Here is a 14,830-nt window from a genome sequence, read left to right on the forward strand (position 1 = left end):
TCTGGAACTGGGAAACAAGTCAGAATCATATCCAGATAATGATTCTGCTTTCCATTGTCAAGCTCCCACTAACCTTACATTATAAAAGTGTCTAAGCCTTTTTAATTCTCTCTAAATGAATAATGGTTATCCCATTTAACTGGCACTGACTTCACTCTCTGTTGAAGAATCTGCTTCATTTTTTTAGATGGAAACTGGACTTGAGATAAACAACTCAGCACACTCACCCTGGCCCCAGCTGAAACCACAGAGGAATTGGGGGAATGAGCAAGAATGCTGCTCTCTTAGTTAAGCTGATATCAGCACAAGGGTGATGGAAAAAGATACTGAAGACATTCAACACCTACCAAAGCAGATACCTAGATGCTCCTAAGTGCCCATCACTGCAGTAGACTTAAAATGCTCCTTGCATGGCTCAGGGAATTTTGCAGAAGAGAGGGTAGAAAGATTGTTAGAGTAACAAGTTGAGACAATTTGCACATAGACATTGCCTTTCCCCCCCAACCCACATAAGGCATGACCCACAATCCCTGTGGGGTTGGCCTGTATCCCCAATGAGGAAGGTCTCTTCAGAAAAGGGGCAGGGAGAGGGATCAACCAACATGTAATGTTTACATACAAAATATGTCCATATCTAATAAAAAAAAAGAAACCACAACAGTGAATACAGATTGTCAATAAGGAGAACATGGCACATGCCTATCACCCCAGCCCTCAGAAGGCTGACACAGGAGGATTTGAGTTTCAGACCAACCTCAGCTACATGATGAGTTCTAGACCAGTTAGAGCTATATGGTAAGATTGTACTTTTAAACAAAAAAAATAACAACATAACAAAACAAAGATAACAATAAGAATTGACTCCATGAAAAAGTATAGGATGCTCATATTAGGCATGTGAAGCATCTTTGATTTCAGCATTAAGTAATCAAGTATCTATAAAGTTTGATGGTTCAACATATTTTCTGATATTAGCCTAGTGAAAATCATAAAGCCATTATCTCAAAATAACTTAAGATAACTTTAAGTTAATTAGCAGTTTAAGGTCTACCAAAAATGTCTCTGCTTTTTAATATCACTTTAGTTTTAGAAAAATAAAATGAGGGCTGTAGAGCTGGCTTAGCTGTTAAAGAACTTGCCTGCAAAGCCCAAGGACCCAGGTTCGATTCCCTAGTACTATGTAAGCCAGATGTACAAGGTGGCACATGCATCTGGAGTTTGTTTGCAGTGGCTAGAGGCCCTGGTCACCCATTCTTTCTCTTTCTCTCTCAAATAAGTAAATTATTTAAAATTTTTTAAAAGGAGCCTTGTTCAAACCTGCCCTGGATGGGGCTCAAGTTTAAAAAAGAAAAAGAAGAAGAAAACTAGGGCAGAGAGATGGCTTAGCAGTTAAGGTGCTTCCCTGTGAAGACTAAGGAAACAGGTTCAATTCCCCAGTACCCACATAGGCCAAATGCACAAGGTAGCACATGCCTCAGAAATTCATTTGCAGTCATTAGAGGCCCTGGTGTACCATTCTCTTTTTCCCCTCTCTCAAATAAGTAAAAAGGGGGTTGAGAGGTGGAGAGATGGTTTAGCAGTTAAGGTGCTTGCCAGCAAAGCCAAAGGACCCATGTTTGATTCTCCAATACCCACATAAAGCCAGATGCACAAGGTGGAACATGCATCTGGAGTTTGCTTGCAGTGGCTAGAAGCCCCAGAGTGCCTGTCTCTCTCTCAAATAAGTAAGAAAAAAATTTAAAAAGCAAAAGAAAACTATTTGTCCAACCTAATGTGATGTATTAGTAAGTCTTGTGGTTACACTCATGGAAATAAGCCACATACAGAGCCAACTCCCTCTGTTTAGGAATCAGCTCAGTGGTTTAGTCCCTTAAAGTTAGAGCAAAATGATCCACTTTGTTGGACTGAGATGTATGCAAACATGTCTTTAAAGAAGATACAGTTATACACAAATACCAACTTTAAAAAAATAAAAAATTTAAATTTTTGACAGAAATTATATCCACCCATAAACAGGCTATGGATAATAAATGATAACTTCAGATTTTTGCACATCCTGTGTCTATAGTAGCGTTCATGAGTGGTTGACGAATGACTGTTGCTCTCCTGGCATGTTCTATCCTACGACAGTCCATAAGGTGCTCTTTGCTTCACTCATGGTCTCAGTGAGGTCCACTTTAAGTCACTAGTGAAACAATCACCCATCACTGTAATCTCTCTTCTTTTTCCCTACATCTTTCCCCATGTTATCTCTGCACGTCCTTTATTTTTTTCTGTTAATTGTTCACTGTCTGTTTTTAGTATGTAAGAATGTAAGGTCCACAAGTTGCTTGGGTGTTTGTTTAGGAAACATATTTACATTTATGTCATGGTTAAACCCAGAACTGATATCAGCAAACTGATTCCAAGTCTTAGAAGTGTGCTCTCTTACCTTAGTTCTGTAACTTTCTGGATAGTGTTTCCAATTTCAAACCAAATTAGTTTGTTAAGGTTTGTTTAGTTTTATCAGACATAGGACATGGACCAATACATAGACAGACATTTGGCAGCAGTGAGATGAAGTGGAAGATCAAGATTCAACCTGTTCACATTAAGTACCTTAAGAAAGGAAAGCATTGCCTATCAGACTTTTTTCACTACATCCTAAATAATTTTAAAACAGATGGTAAAAGCTATCAAGTCTGCTGCCATGGAAACCACGACCACAGCGGCCATTCCAGAGCCCCACTTAGAAGATATACATTTGTTTCCCTATTATTATGATCTCCACCTGCCACTTTTCACTCTATATCCTATTAGATGGTACAACAACTATCCACATCTTGGCCTGACCAAAAAAAATGTCTAGGAGAGACTAGTTCATATACAATATCACTTGAAGTGTATTCAGAAACATGCAATATATGTAGAAAAAGGAGTTACCATGATTTTCTGTTTTTCTGCATTCAAGCTACACCTTTCTAGCATATAAATTATAAATCTTACTTTAATATTGCAAGCCTGCTCCATCAATCTTCTTGCATTTTCCTCTGCTCTGTATCTCTTTGGAAGCTGAACTCTAAAGAACTTCAAAGCACCTTCAAAATCAGCCTGTAGAAGATCTTCCTTTGAGGTCTGCAAAACAATCACCAAGACTTATTATTACATTTCAGCCTGGATACATTACAAGTGCAAGTGTATTCCAAAAAGAATTTCTATTTTCCTGAATATACTTTTATAGCGAGGATCTAATTAGTTCCAAATATGCTTAGGATATATTTCTATTATTTAGGATACATTGCTACAAGCTGAAGTAAGTCTATAAATCCTAGGAGTGGGCTGGAAGGATTGCTTAGTGGTTAAGGCACTTTTCCTGCAAAGCCAAAGGATCCATTTCAATTCCCCAGGACCCACGTAAGCTGGATGCATAAGATGGCGCATGCATCCGGAGTTTGTATGCAGTGGCTGGAGGCCCTGGCATGCCCATTCTGTCTGTCTATCTCTGTCTCTCTTTCTCTGTCTCTCTCAAATAAATAAATAAATAAATATATCTTTTTAAAAATCCTAGAAGTAATCTCAGTGTGAATTAACAAACCAACTTTTTTTTTTTTTTTTTTTTGTTTTTGAGGTAGGGTTTCACACTAGTCTAGGCTGACCTGGAACCAGAATGGCCTTAAACTCACAGTGATCCTCCTACCTCTGCCTTCTGAGTGCTGGGATTAAAGGCATGGGCCATCACAATTGGTTCCCAACATTTAATTTATATTACCTGAAGATTACAGTGGTGGACCCTGGCAAAGCTTACCAAGTTAGGAAGGTTGGGGGCGGGGAGAAAAGACTCCCCCCTCAAAAGTGAACTCTGACTACTCTGTGACTTTAACTTGATAAGCATTTCAAGGGTTGTAAAATCTCACAAACAAAGCAATCAATGCTTACCAAAGTTACATAATAAACACCTAATGTGAAGATGTCTTTTCAAATAATGACCACAGCAGCTGGTCCAGCACCTTAAAGAATGCTAGGAATAAGCCAATGAAGCAAACCACTTTACTGGTTTCTTATAATAAACACTGTTGCAAAGTTCACTTCTTTTATGAGTTGAAGGGAAGCAAAACAAGAAATATTTAGGTTATTTTTTCTTTATATTTTATGTTTTCTACAATAACATTTTCATAATAAGACAAGACATTAGTAAACAACTATAAATGGCCTGTGTAAAACTCCTGACATATATTTGATGCATATATAGGTAGAATGGATACATAAAAATAAGTCAAAAAGAAATAAAATGTTTTAGCTAGCAGGGTAGCTCACATCTATATTTCTAGCACTCTGTAGGTTGAGGCATGAGTGTCACCACAAGGCCAGCTGTGATTACATCGTGAGTTCCAGGTCAGCCTGGGCTATAGAGTAAGACCCTACCTCAAGAAAGAAGAAAGAAACAGAGAAAGAAAGAAAGAGAGAGAGAGAAAGAAATAAAATTAAAAAATGGAGGCTGGGGAGATGGCTCAGCAGTTAAGGCATTTACCTGCAAAGTCAGATGCACAAAGTGGCGCATGCATCTGGGGTTGGTTTTCAGTGGCACTATGCCCTGGAGTACCCACTGTCTGTTTGTCTGTCTGTCTTTCTCTGATTGCGAATAAATAATAAATTAAAACTTTTTAATAAATAAAATGTTTAAAATTGTCTCTTAATTGTCAAACATGTCAGTAATTAAAAAACAATGGTCCTTGAAAATCACAGAACTACTTATTAGTTCAAAGAAATATTCCTTTTTTTTGGAAAATGTTACCTTATTTAAATTCAAATGCAAAGCCAACTAGCCCTAAAGATTATATTGAAAACTATATAGGAAGTCAGAAAAATTTATGCTGAAAACAGGGCCTGAATTCTTGTCATCACCACCCTGGCCTAAGCCACAGGTGCTACTTCAGTGACTTCCTGGGACCCCCTGGTTTCCACTCTTGATCATTATTTATTGTCCTCGCTGCTGGGTAGAAATCCGCATGTCACCTCCCTCTCTTGTGTAAAGCCCTCTAGTGGGACTAGAGCTCAGAAAGAAGTCCAATCTCTTCCCCAATGCCCACAGAGCCTTTCATGACCTGGTATTGTACTCCTTCTACCCTAGGCTACTTTTCCCTTGGTTTTAAAAGTCCCAAGGACATGTGTTCTTTTTTTAATAATTAAAAAATTTTATAGATTGATTTGCAAGCAGAGAAAGATAGAGAAGAGAGACAGAGAGAATGGGAATGCCAGGGCCTCTAGACACTGTAGATAAATCCCAAAACCATATACTACTTTGTGTGTCTGGCTTTACATAGGTACTGGGGAATGGAACTTGGGTTATGAAGCCACTAAGCCATTTCTTCAGCCCTTTTCTGTTGTTCTTATACACACCAAGTTCATTCCTAACAGAAGGCTACTGATGCTGCTATTTTCCAATATCTTCCAAAGAACAGTAACATTTTGTGATCCATGTTTTAGCTCAAATGTAAGATCTGAGTCAGGCCTCTCTGCACACTTAAATTCTTTGCCCAGCCCAGCCCACACCAAGTCACTTTCTAGTTTTATATTTGTTCCTCTTTTCTCTTTCCTACCACAGTTTCTCTCCAGCTCCTGTGTCTGTCATGGTCACTATTGTACCTATAATGAGAATAATGTCCAGAATATAGGAGGCACCATTACTACTTAAATCTGCTTCAGAATAAACAGAGGAGACCTACTTTCATTTCCTCTTTGCTATATATGCATCATTTTCTTCTCCTCTCCGCTGCCCTTAAAGCAGTACTTAAAGGAGATGAACATATCAACTGTCATAGCAGATGGCATCATGATGGCTTATGTTGGCAAGTTAGTAGTCAGGAAAGAAAGCAAGGCTAACTGTGGCAGCAAGTAAAAATAATAATAATTAAAAATAAAAAGCAAAAGCAAAAACCTTCAAAATATTTCAGATTTATTTCCTTCCTCATAAATACATCAGTATGCTATGTTCAACTTAGTTGGAAAAGGCTGTTACTGGAACCATCAATCAGAAAGTCTCTAACTGAAATATCAACTACTTGGAAAGTGTCTAGCTTCTAGTAGTCAGTCAGGATTTGTCATGTTCCCCATCTTCCTTTTTCATATGTAATTAGGATTCTGATGGCCAGCTCTCTGGGAATGGTTTGGAAAAGTTCAAGGTAGGCTACCTAAAGGGCTTAAGGGAAGCAGGATTAGCCCTTTCCTGATACTACCCAAAGGTCTAAGTGCCACAAACTTCTAGTTAACCCTAGAATCAGAATCTTCAAAATAGTGGGGACAATATCTCACTTAGCTAATTTTCTAAATCTGTTCACAGGCTAATTTCAAGTGTAGCCATGGAGGTCACAGTGCAGAAATGCTGAGATCAAGAATGAGGAATGAAGAATACTGCCTCCTTACACCCTGGACTTCTAGTCAGGAGAGGATGCCATGAGAGCAGACATGATGTTTGCAGGAGGCCATGGTTTGGGGGGAGGCGCTGCTGCAGGTGGTGGTGAGGCAGGTAGTGGCTGCCTTTTCCAAGACACTGGTAGCACTGGTGATACTCCAGATTGCAAGGCTTTCCTACCTCAGTAGTAAGTAATGCTTTACATGAAAATAAAAATAGTTCTCTCACACACTAATTATTAATTAGCTGGCTATGGACATAATAACATAATAGTTATAATTAAGTTTATAACTGTATGAGTACTAATCCTGTGACAATGAAGAGAGGCTTGGTGCATGATTTCCTGATAGGACTTCAGCTTTAAAGTGCACCCCTAAAAAAGCAAATAACACTTCAGTAATCAAACCAAGTACCCCAAAAAGGTTGTGTTTATTTATGTGCTCACACAGAACCCCATCTACCTAGAGTAAGTTTAGGCTGGAAAGCTATTATTCTTCAATTAGGAAATTCTTAAAAGTTTTTCTAGTCGAGTGTGGTAGCTCATGACTGTAATCCCAGCATTCGAAAGGCTGAGTTAAAGGTATCACTGTGAATTTAAAGCTAGCTTAGGCTACAGAGTAAGTTCCAGGTTGGCCGGGGCTACAGGAACATTTTGCTTCAAAAAAAGTTTTTCTAAGAATATCTTTTGATTAATGCAAGGTAAGAATAAAACAGTAAAAAGGCAATTACTTCCTCAACATTATTCAATAAGGGAACAGGTTTCCTTCCTTTTAAAAGATAAACTCTACCATCTTGTAAATAAATATTAAAGGATAACCTTATAATCTCTGAAAATTAGTGTTCTACCAATATTCATCTTCTGCTTATCAAGCTTTCTGACAAGTCCTTTCAAGTAATGTGAACTTTGTTTATTAATTACATCTTCAAAGGTGATATTTCTCATCCCCTCAGTTGAATTACAAACAAAGACTGCCTGTAAGATTAAGGATATTACACAAGTCCTACTTCTATTTTCTTTCAAGTAATTAGGAAGAAATTTCCAAAGGAAAATGGTGGTTTTAATAATATTCATTGCATTTTTCTTGGTAAAAGGAATTAAGCAAATTGCCAGGCACACAACAGACAAATGACAACTGCTGTATTTAGGTCTTAAACTTCTTCTAATTATTGTAATCTCTCTTGATTGAACTACCTTGTTTTAGTGGTGTGCATGCTGGTATGTGAACATACATGTATGTGGCTGTACATACGTGAGAGGGTCAGAGACTGACATCATTTTTCTTGATTGCTCTCCATCGTATTTAGTGAGGCAAGGTCACTGACTTGAACCCAGGGCTTCTGATTCAGCTAGCATAACTAGTCAGCTTGCCCCAGGAATTCCCTATCCCAAGTACTGGAATTACAGGTGGGATGCCAGGCCCACTCAGCATTTATGTAGGTGCTGTGAATCTAAACTCTGGTCCTCATGATTGTGTGGCAAGCACTTTATCCACCGAGCCATCTCCCCAGGCCCTCAGGAGCAATCCTCATGGCTGCTAATGTCAGAGATAAAACAGGGAGATATGTCCTTTCTTCTGTCCTTCTATTTTTGTTTAAAATTCAAGTTCTAGGGCTGGAGAGATGGTGTAGCAGTTAAGGCATTTGCCAGCAAAGGCAATGGACTCAGCTTTGATTCCCTGGTGCCCACATAAGTCAGATGCACAAGGTGGCACATACACCTGGAGTTCATTTGCTATGGCTAGAGGCCCTGGTATACCTAGTCTCTCTCTCTTCTCAAATAAATAAATACTAAAAAAATAATGTTTTAGCAAATCCCACAAATTCAAAAGTATTAAGGTATAATTTCATTAAAAAATCTAATCAAATTTAATTTTATGGCTGGGTATATGTATATGGCTCAGTAGGTAATGTACCTACCTACCATTACAAAGCAAGCACTACATAATAAAATCAGGTGTGGTGCATGGCTGTAATCCTAGCACTTGAAAGGTAGAGATAGGAGGATCAGGGACTCAAGGTCATTCTCAGCTACATAAGGTTGTAGGCCAGCTTGGGCTATATGAAACTGTCTCCAAAACATTACAATGGTTAGTAAATGGGGTGTGAATATATGTATGACATGTGTGTTCATACATACACTTCAAGTCTCCTTAGCCTGGGAATTCTTTGGAATCATGCTGGAAAATACCCAGAGTACCAATATTGAAGCAATAGCTGATACAAACATAATTTAACATACAGTGATTTGATATTAGCAACTTCTCATAGGATATGGTAGCCAAAAAGAAAACTTAAGGAGAAAGAAGAATTTTGAACATGAAGAGAGTAAAAGCTTTCCTTCTTTCTCTAAAGTTCACACATAGAGCATGAATTCTAGCCATATCACTTTTGATAGCATTTTAATGTGTTTTCCCACTGAAAAATTCAGTGTAAAAATATCACACTTTAAAGTTTTTTTTAACAAAAGGTGAGTAGAAATAGTTCTAACATCCGAGAGTGCCAGCGGGTTCTATTCCAATCTTATTATTCTTAGATGATAAATCTTTTCTTAGGGGTCTCTATCTAATAAGTAGCAAACTCTATGTTTGATTCTTTTAGTTGATTATTTGGGAGAAAAGTCCAAGTATGTTACTCTTGTCTTTATTGGTTTATTTTTAAATCCAAATGGCCTTTTTTCTTTCCGTTATGGAGTCAAATAGAATTTCTATTTACCTCAAAATATTTTTGGATGTCTAAGAATCATTTGGAAGTATAGTCTTTAGAAAAAGGAAACATTATTTAGCTGGTATCTAGGAAGTTTGTATCTTGTTCTTTATTATTTTAATTCACTGGGAAAAAAATCATGTTTGGTAAGTCACTTCATGGAATTGATGCCTTGTGGTAATATCTCAAAGTGAATGGACCTGATCTCATAAGGTAATTGTTTTTTTACTGCTTGAACCTCTGAAAGGCAAGAAGCACACATTTCCAAATGTGCATCCTCTGTTCAACGGTGGTCTCTTTACTAGTAAGCCTTGGTTTTAGTACTTTGATGGCTCCTCTGTGAATCTGGCACAATAAATAAAGCTTAGAGTCCAAATCTCCAACTCTGTCTTGATACACTGCTATTTATTGATATTTTGCTTATTTGTTTGTTTGTATGTGAGAGGGACTTCTTAGGTAGCACAGGCTGGTCTAGAACTCATTATGTAGCATAGGCTAGGCTTTCATTCATGATTCCACTGCCTCAGCCTCCTGTTTGCAGAATTATGCCTGGCTTTGATTGCCTGTTTTGAAAAGTTAATTTATAGTAAGAAATACTGGGATTCTTAAAAGTAAAATAAGGTATGTGTAGATGCAAAATATGCATTCATGTTTGAAACATGACTAACAAGGCACAGGGACATATCTTAAGCTGAAGTACTTATCCTCTTGACTGAATACGGAAAGCCAACACTACTACATATAGGAGGATTCCTCCTAGGAGTTCCCGGTGCAGATCAGCCATTGATCCTCCATCATTAGCCAGTCCAATAGCACAAAGCTGAACAACTGAACTTCCCTCTAGTACACATGCCAAACTTTGCGCAGGAACCTGTTGGGCAGCAGGTCCCAATTCACAGCCACATTGCTAATTTAAAGGTCACATAATTTCCCAAAACATAGACTATTCTATCAATAGTCTTGCAAGTGTAACTGTGTATAATAGGGTCAGAGATTTACAGATGGCCTTGTTGAAAAGTCAGCATGTACTTATCACATGCAATGCAAGAGCCTATTCTAAGTGGTACGTGTCCAAAACAATCTAAGGGAGACACTACTTCAGACACCTCATTTGGAAACAGATACAAAGACCCCCACAAGTTAATTCCCTGTGGATTTCACTGGTGACTATTTTTTTTTTTAATTGGAAGATATCCCTAAAGGATATCTGAATGTGAGATATATTCTTTTTATCAATTTGGTGTTTCCCTCAAAACACTGAAAATGTAAATGCAAAACAGCAGCACCAACAGATGATTAGAAAGTCACTAGTAGAAACCCTTTAATTACAAGGTTAAATAGACTTGGATGCTCAGAAATACATTTCATGGGCTTGATTCCTCAGAGATGCAGATATTTGTTGAAATGTATTTTAGTATTTCCTAATATCAAAATTTCCAAACTTAAAAAAAATCCAAAATCCTTTTTAAAAGAGTCATGACCTTTCAGTTTTTCCTTCATAAACTAAAAATAATTCAGAAAAGCAATAATTTCACCCAGGTATTAAAGCATATGTATTTAGCTTTGTAAAATGCCTTGCTTATATGGGAAAGGAACTATATTTTCCAATGACAGTCTCTCTCTAATTATATGCTGCTTATTGCATCTAACTTCATCTTGCAATGATAAACACTTTCTTCACAGTGGGAAATTTCTCATACCCATGCCTAGGTAACATGTCTGCTAAGATGAGATAGAAGAAATTATATTCCAAGGTAAATATATACATGAATATGGCATTAATAACTGTAAAAAGAAACATAATAACTGTAAAAAATATAAACAGAGATGAGCTACAGTGGGAGAAGCTATGTAGTAGAAAATGAATCAAGTAAATATTATACTGAAAAGAAATCAATCTGAAAGAACCATAATAAGAAAACAATCTTGAATGGTATTAAATTCCATTCTATAAAATAAAGATAATTTTTTTTCAATTACTGAATTATTGTATAGGACTATAGTAGACCAATTATATCATAGAATCATTGCAAGGTATAGTTCTGAAGGCACTAAAGAGAAACCCTGCAACCCAGTGATTGTGGGTGTTTAATTTTAACTCTTGGAAGGAAATGAGGAAGGTTGATTTTTCTCTTGCTCAGGAAACCAAAAAATAAGCAAGCCACACTTCCCAGACTCACAGCACAGACCCAGAAGCTGTAAGATGCTTTACAGACACATGTTTTCATCCTTCTGGGAGAGAAACCTGTAATTTCCCACCCAGGGATTTTTCAGGTAGTAAAATTCCTATCATCCAAATCTAATTGGCAAGCCAATGGAGGCTGAAAAGTAAGCTACATAGAGTCTAGATAAGTGGCTATTTCTCTTAGAAAATTTAACCCTTTGAGGACATAAAATAACAGAATGCCCACATTAAGTTCTTGGGTTTTCTGCTTTATTGCTGAGCCTTGCCAGCTAGAAAATCTCTTTTTCTCCTGCCACAGAAAGGATGGCACTAATGTGACCCTGGCTCTGAAAAAAGAGCCATGGTTTCCTCTAGCCAATTAAGGAGTGGCACGGACCAGGCTCCAAAAGGGCTACACAACAGTGGCCACTCAGCCCTTCCTCTTTAGCAGAAAGGGGAGAAAGAGAAGAAAACAGGAGCCCATGAGCCTCCTTCAGGGCAACGTTCTTACAGAGGGCAGCAGATTCTCTACAAATGAAGTTCAATAACAAACAGTCTCACCGCCAGAAGCCGAGGCACAAACAGCCGATGCCCCATCCCCAGAAGTTCCAGCACTCGACATGCATACTCATTCACCAGCTTGCTCCTTTCGTCGTGCATGTCCTGGGACTTTTTGACAGGAGCTGTGAGCTTAGCAGCTGGGGCTGGGCAGGGCACCCCTTCTTCCATGAGCAGAAAGTAGATATCCAGAATGAGAATGCTGGGTCTCTTATCCACAACCTTAAGAAATGCTGAGAGGGGAGCCAGGCTGTCTCCCCAGGAAGATGTACAAGATGGTCTATAGTGGAAACTGTCAGCTAATGTCGCCTCAAGAAAAACATTTTGGCAAATTTTTCTACTATGAAAGAACCATGAAGTAGGCTGTAAAATAAATGAAATGTTGATCTAAATAAAAAAGGCAAAAGCAACTGAATGCCAAAAAAATGGCCAAGAGCAATGCAGGAGACCTCAGATACATGTGTAAAAATGGACAAGCTGCTCAGAAGGGTCTAGCATGTGAGAATGTGTGAGTGCTGTATGAAGAGAGGAGAGAGGAGAGCAACCGACTGTGTGAATGTGTGTGTTGAGCAGCAGCGGCGGCGGCAGCAGCCAGGAGAAGCCAGGGCAGTAGTGAAGCTGCAAGGAGAAAAGGATGAGCTCATTGCAATCCGTGATTCCTGACAAGCAGTGCTGCTGCCGGCTGCCGCTGCTGCCGCTGCCACCCGCCCCTACTGCTGCTAGCTGTGAATCAGTAATGAAGGGGTAGGACAGGAAGGGGAGCAGAAGGGGAGGTAGGTGAATGAGCATGCAGAGAATGTCTCAGGGGAGAATGCTGTAATAAGAAGCCAATGGCGAGCCGTTGGACAGATGTGCTTCCCCCTCCCAGCCCACCTTCAATCAGTGTTAGTCTGACAGTTTCTGCTGTTGTATCCTAAATCCACAGACAGATGAACTAGCTTCTCCTAACATGTGATGCTCACAGAAAAATCAGCCAGCCAGCCATTTACAAGGCTGCCCCTCTTCACTCTTACTTTCCAAGAAGAACAGAAAGAAGTCTGATTGTACTCTGTGTGTAAAGTGGGAAGTGCCAATCCTTAGTAGCTTGCTGAAATCTCTACAGAAGAGAGGTGTTAGGGTAAAATGATAGAATGTGAACAGAAGAGCAAGGACCCAGCATCCAGCAAGTGACACACCCTCAAGTTGAAGTGTTTATGCCATAATAGTGACTTCTGCAACGGCAGGACACTCAGAAGCATGTCAGCATGCTGGTCACAACTAAAAGGAGGATGCTTCTAAGCATTAATGCGCTAAAACATAAAAACCCACAGCAAATCGAGAGTATACATTTTAGAAACTACAGGAGTAGAGATTTTCAAAAAATAAATTTATGTTATAGATGTCAAGCAATAAAATTCTGATGTGTTTTATAAAATAAAATACTATTTTGATAATCTCTGATCAAGTGAATATTTCCCTATTAAGGCTGCTAGCATTAGGAATTATCTTACTTTAAAACTTTACAATATTGGGCTGGAGAGATGGCTCAGAGGTTAAAGCTCTTGCCTGCACAGCCTAATGACTGGGGTTCAATTCCATAGTACTCATGTTAAGCCAGATGCATAGTAGCACATTCATCTGGAGTTTGTTGGCAGTGACTAGAGGGACTGACATGCTCATGTTCTCTCTCTCTTTCTCTCTCTACTAATAAAATATTTTTAAATAAAAACTACAATCTTCATGATAAAGTGTTAATTTCTGTAACATGAATAATCAATTATAACAAATGAAGGCAAAAGCTCAAGACCACCTTTAGGAACAGCCTCTTACTGTTGTCCCAACAATGAGCTAATCAATGCTCAGTATCCCAGCTGTGTTTTCGTAATTGGGTTCATAAACACCATACCAGTATCTACAAACACAGTTTCAGCATGGTGCAATGAGCCATAGTGCTAAGAGGAGACAGCAAGTTTTCCCCTAGACTTAAGTTTCCTCCTGTGACACATAAGTGGTACAAATCTGCAAGAAATCAAATAGAAATGACATCTATCCATAATACTAGAAAAAGAAATAGATGGCTGGGCATGGTAGATCAGTCCTTTAATCCCAGAACTTAGGAGGCAGAGGTAGATAGTTGCTGTGCGTTTAAGGCCAGCCTGAGACTACAAAGTGAGTTCCAGGCTAGCCTGGACTAGAGTGAGACCCTACCTCAAAAAAACAAAACAAAACCAAATACAACAAAAAAGTAGATTAATTATAAAACTGGTGTTAAAGGCAAATAAATAGGAAGATATATTGCATCCTTTAACAAATAATTATTTTATTACTGTTTCTAAAATTTCAGGAAAACAAAACTTTAAAAAATCCAACATTTTGTTGGGTGTGGTAGTACACATTTATAATCTCAGTACTTGAGAGGCAGAGGCAAGAAGATCATGAGCTCAAGGCCAGCCTGATGTACCTAGCCACACCCAATCAGGGGATGTACATCCATGGTGCATCACTTACCTGACATGTGCAAGGCTCTAAGTTCAAGTCCCTTTTTAAAAACTTTAATAAAGTACTTTACTATGAAGTGAAAAAAGCTGGAATAGTACATATATCATATCAATATGTATTATTTTTATTTTGGGTCCCTAAGGTTTGGAGCGACACTCTGTTAGGCTGCCTAGGATGGGGTAGATTGTACTGAAACTGGGAGATTAAGGAAAAATGAAGAGGGTCTGGGAAATTCATATTCTACCCCTGCACAGATACACACGCACGTGCATGAGCGCGCGCACACAAACACACATCCACACGCATGCATGCACGTATGCACAAACACACATATGCTCAGCAGCTTCATTTTAGGTTGCTCACATACTTGTGTTCTGCTTTAGACTGTTTTAAAGGACTGTCTGCTGATGGTGAGTGAAGAGCTAGGCCACCACACTTCACATTCAGCACAAGGGATCAGTCTTACTGGATTGGGAAGAATGAAGTCACTCCTCAGATGACAGGAGCTTTTCCCATCTACTTTTTTGTGGGGCAGGGGA

General features: G+C 38.7%; 1 protein-coding gene across 6 annotated transcripts in view; it reads right to left on the minus strand.

Moving 5' to 3' along the window:
• The window catches only part of Rabgap1l (RAB GTPase activating protein 1 like), a 682,536-nt gene that overhangs the window by 147,744 nt on the left and 519,962 nt on the right, over window positions 1-14,830 (minus strand). For 5 of the 6 annotated variants that reach the window (XM_045141715.1, XM_004658772.3, XM_045141714.1 and 2 more), the window contains one exon: window positions 2,986-3,114. In XM_045141715.1, coding sequence (XP_044997650.1) covers window positions 2,986-3,114 — 129 coding nt within the window. Of the gene's footprint in view, window positions 1-2,985; window positions 3,115-11,816; window positions 12,638-14,830 lie in introns of those variants that run through there. The other variant, XM_004658774.2, reaches the window with a different exon arrangement.

This window comes from Jaculus jaculus, chromosome 1, assembly GCF_020740685.1.
Source record: "Jaculus jaculus isolate mJacJac1 chromosome 1, mJacJac1.mat.Y.cur, whole genome shotgun sequence".
Lineage (NCBI taxonomy): Eukaryota > Metazoa > Chordata > Mammalia > Rodentia > Dipodidae > Jaculus > Jaculus jaculus.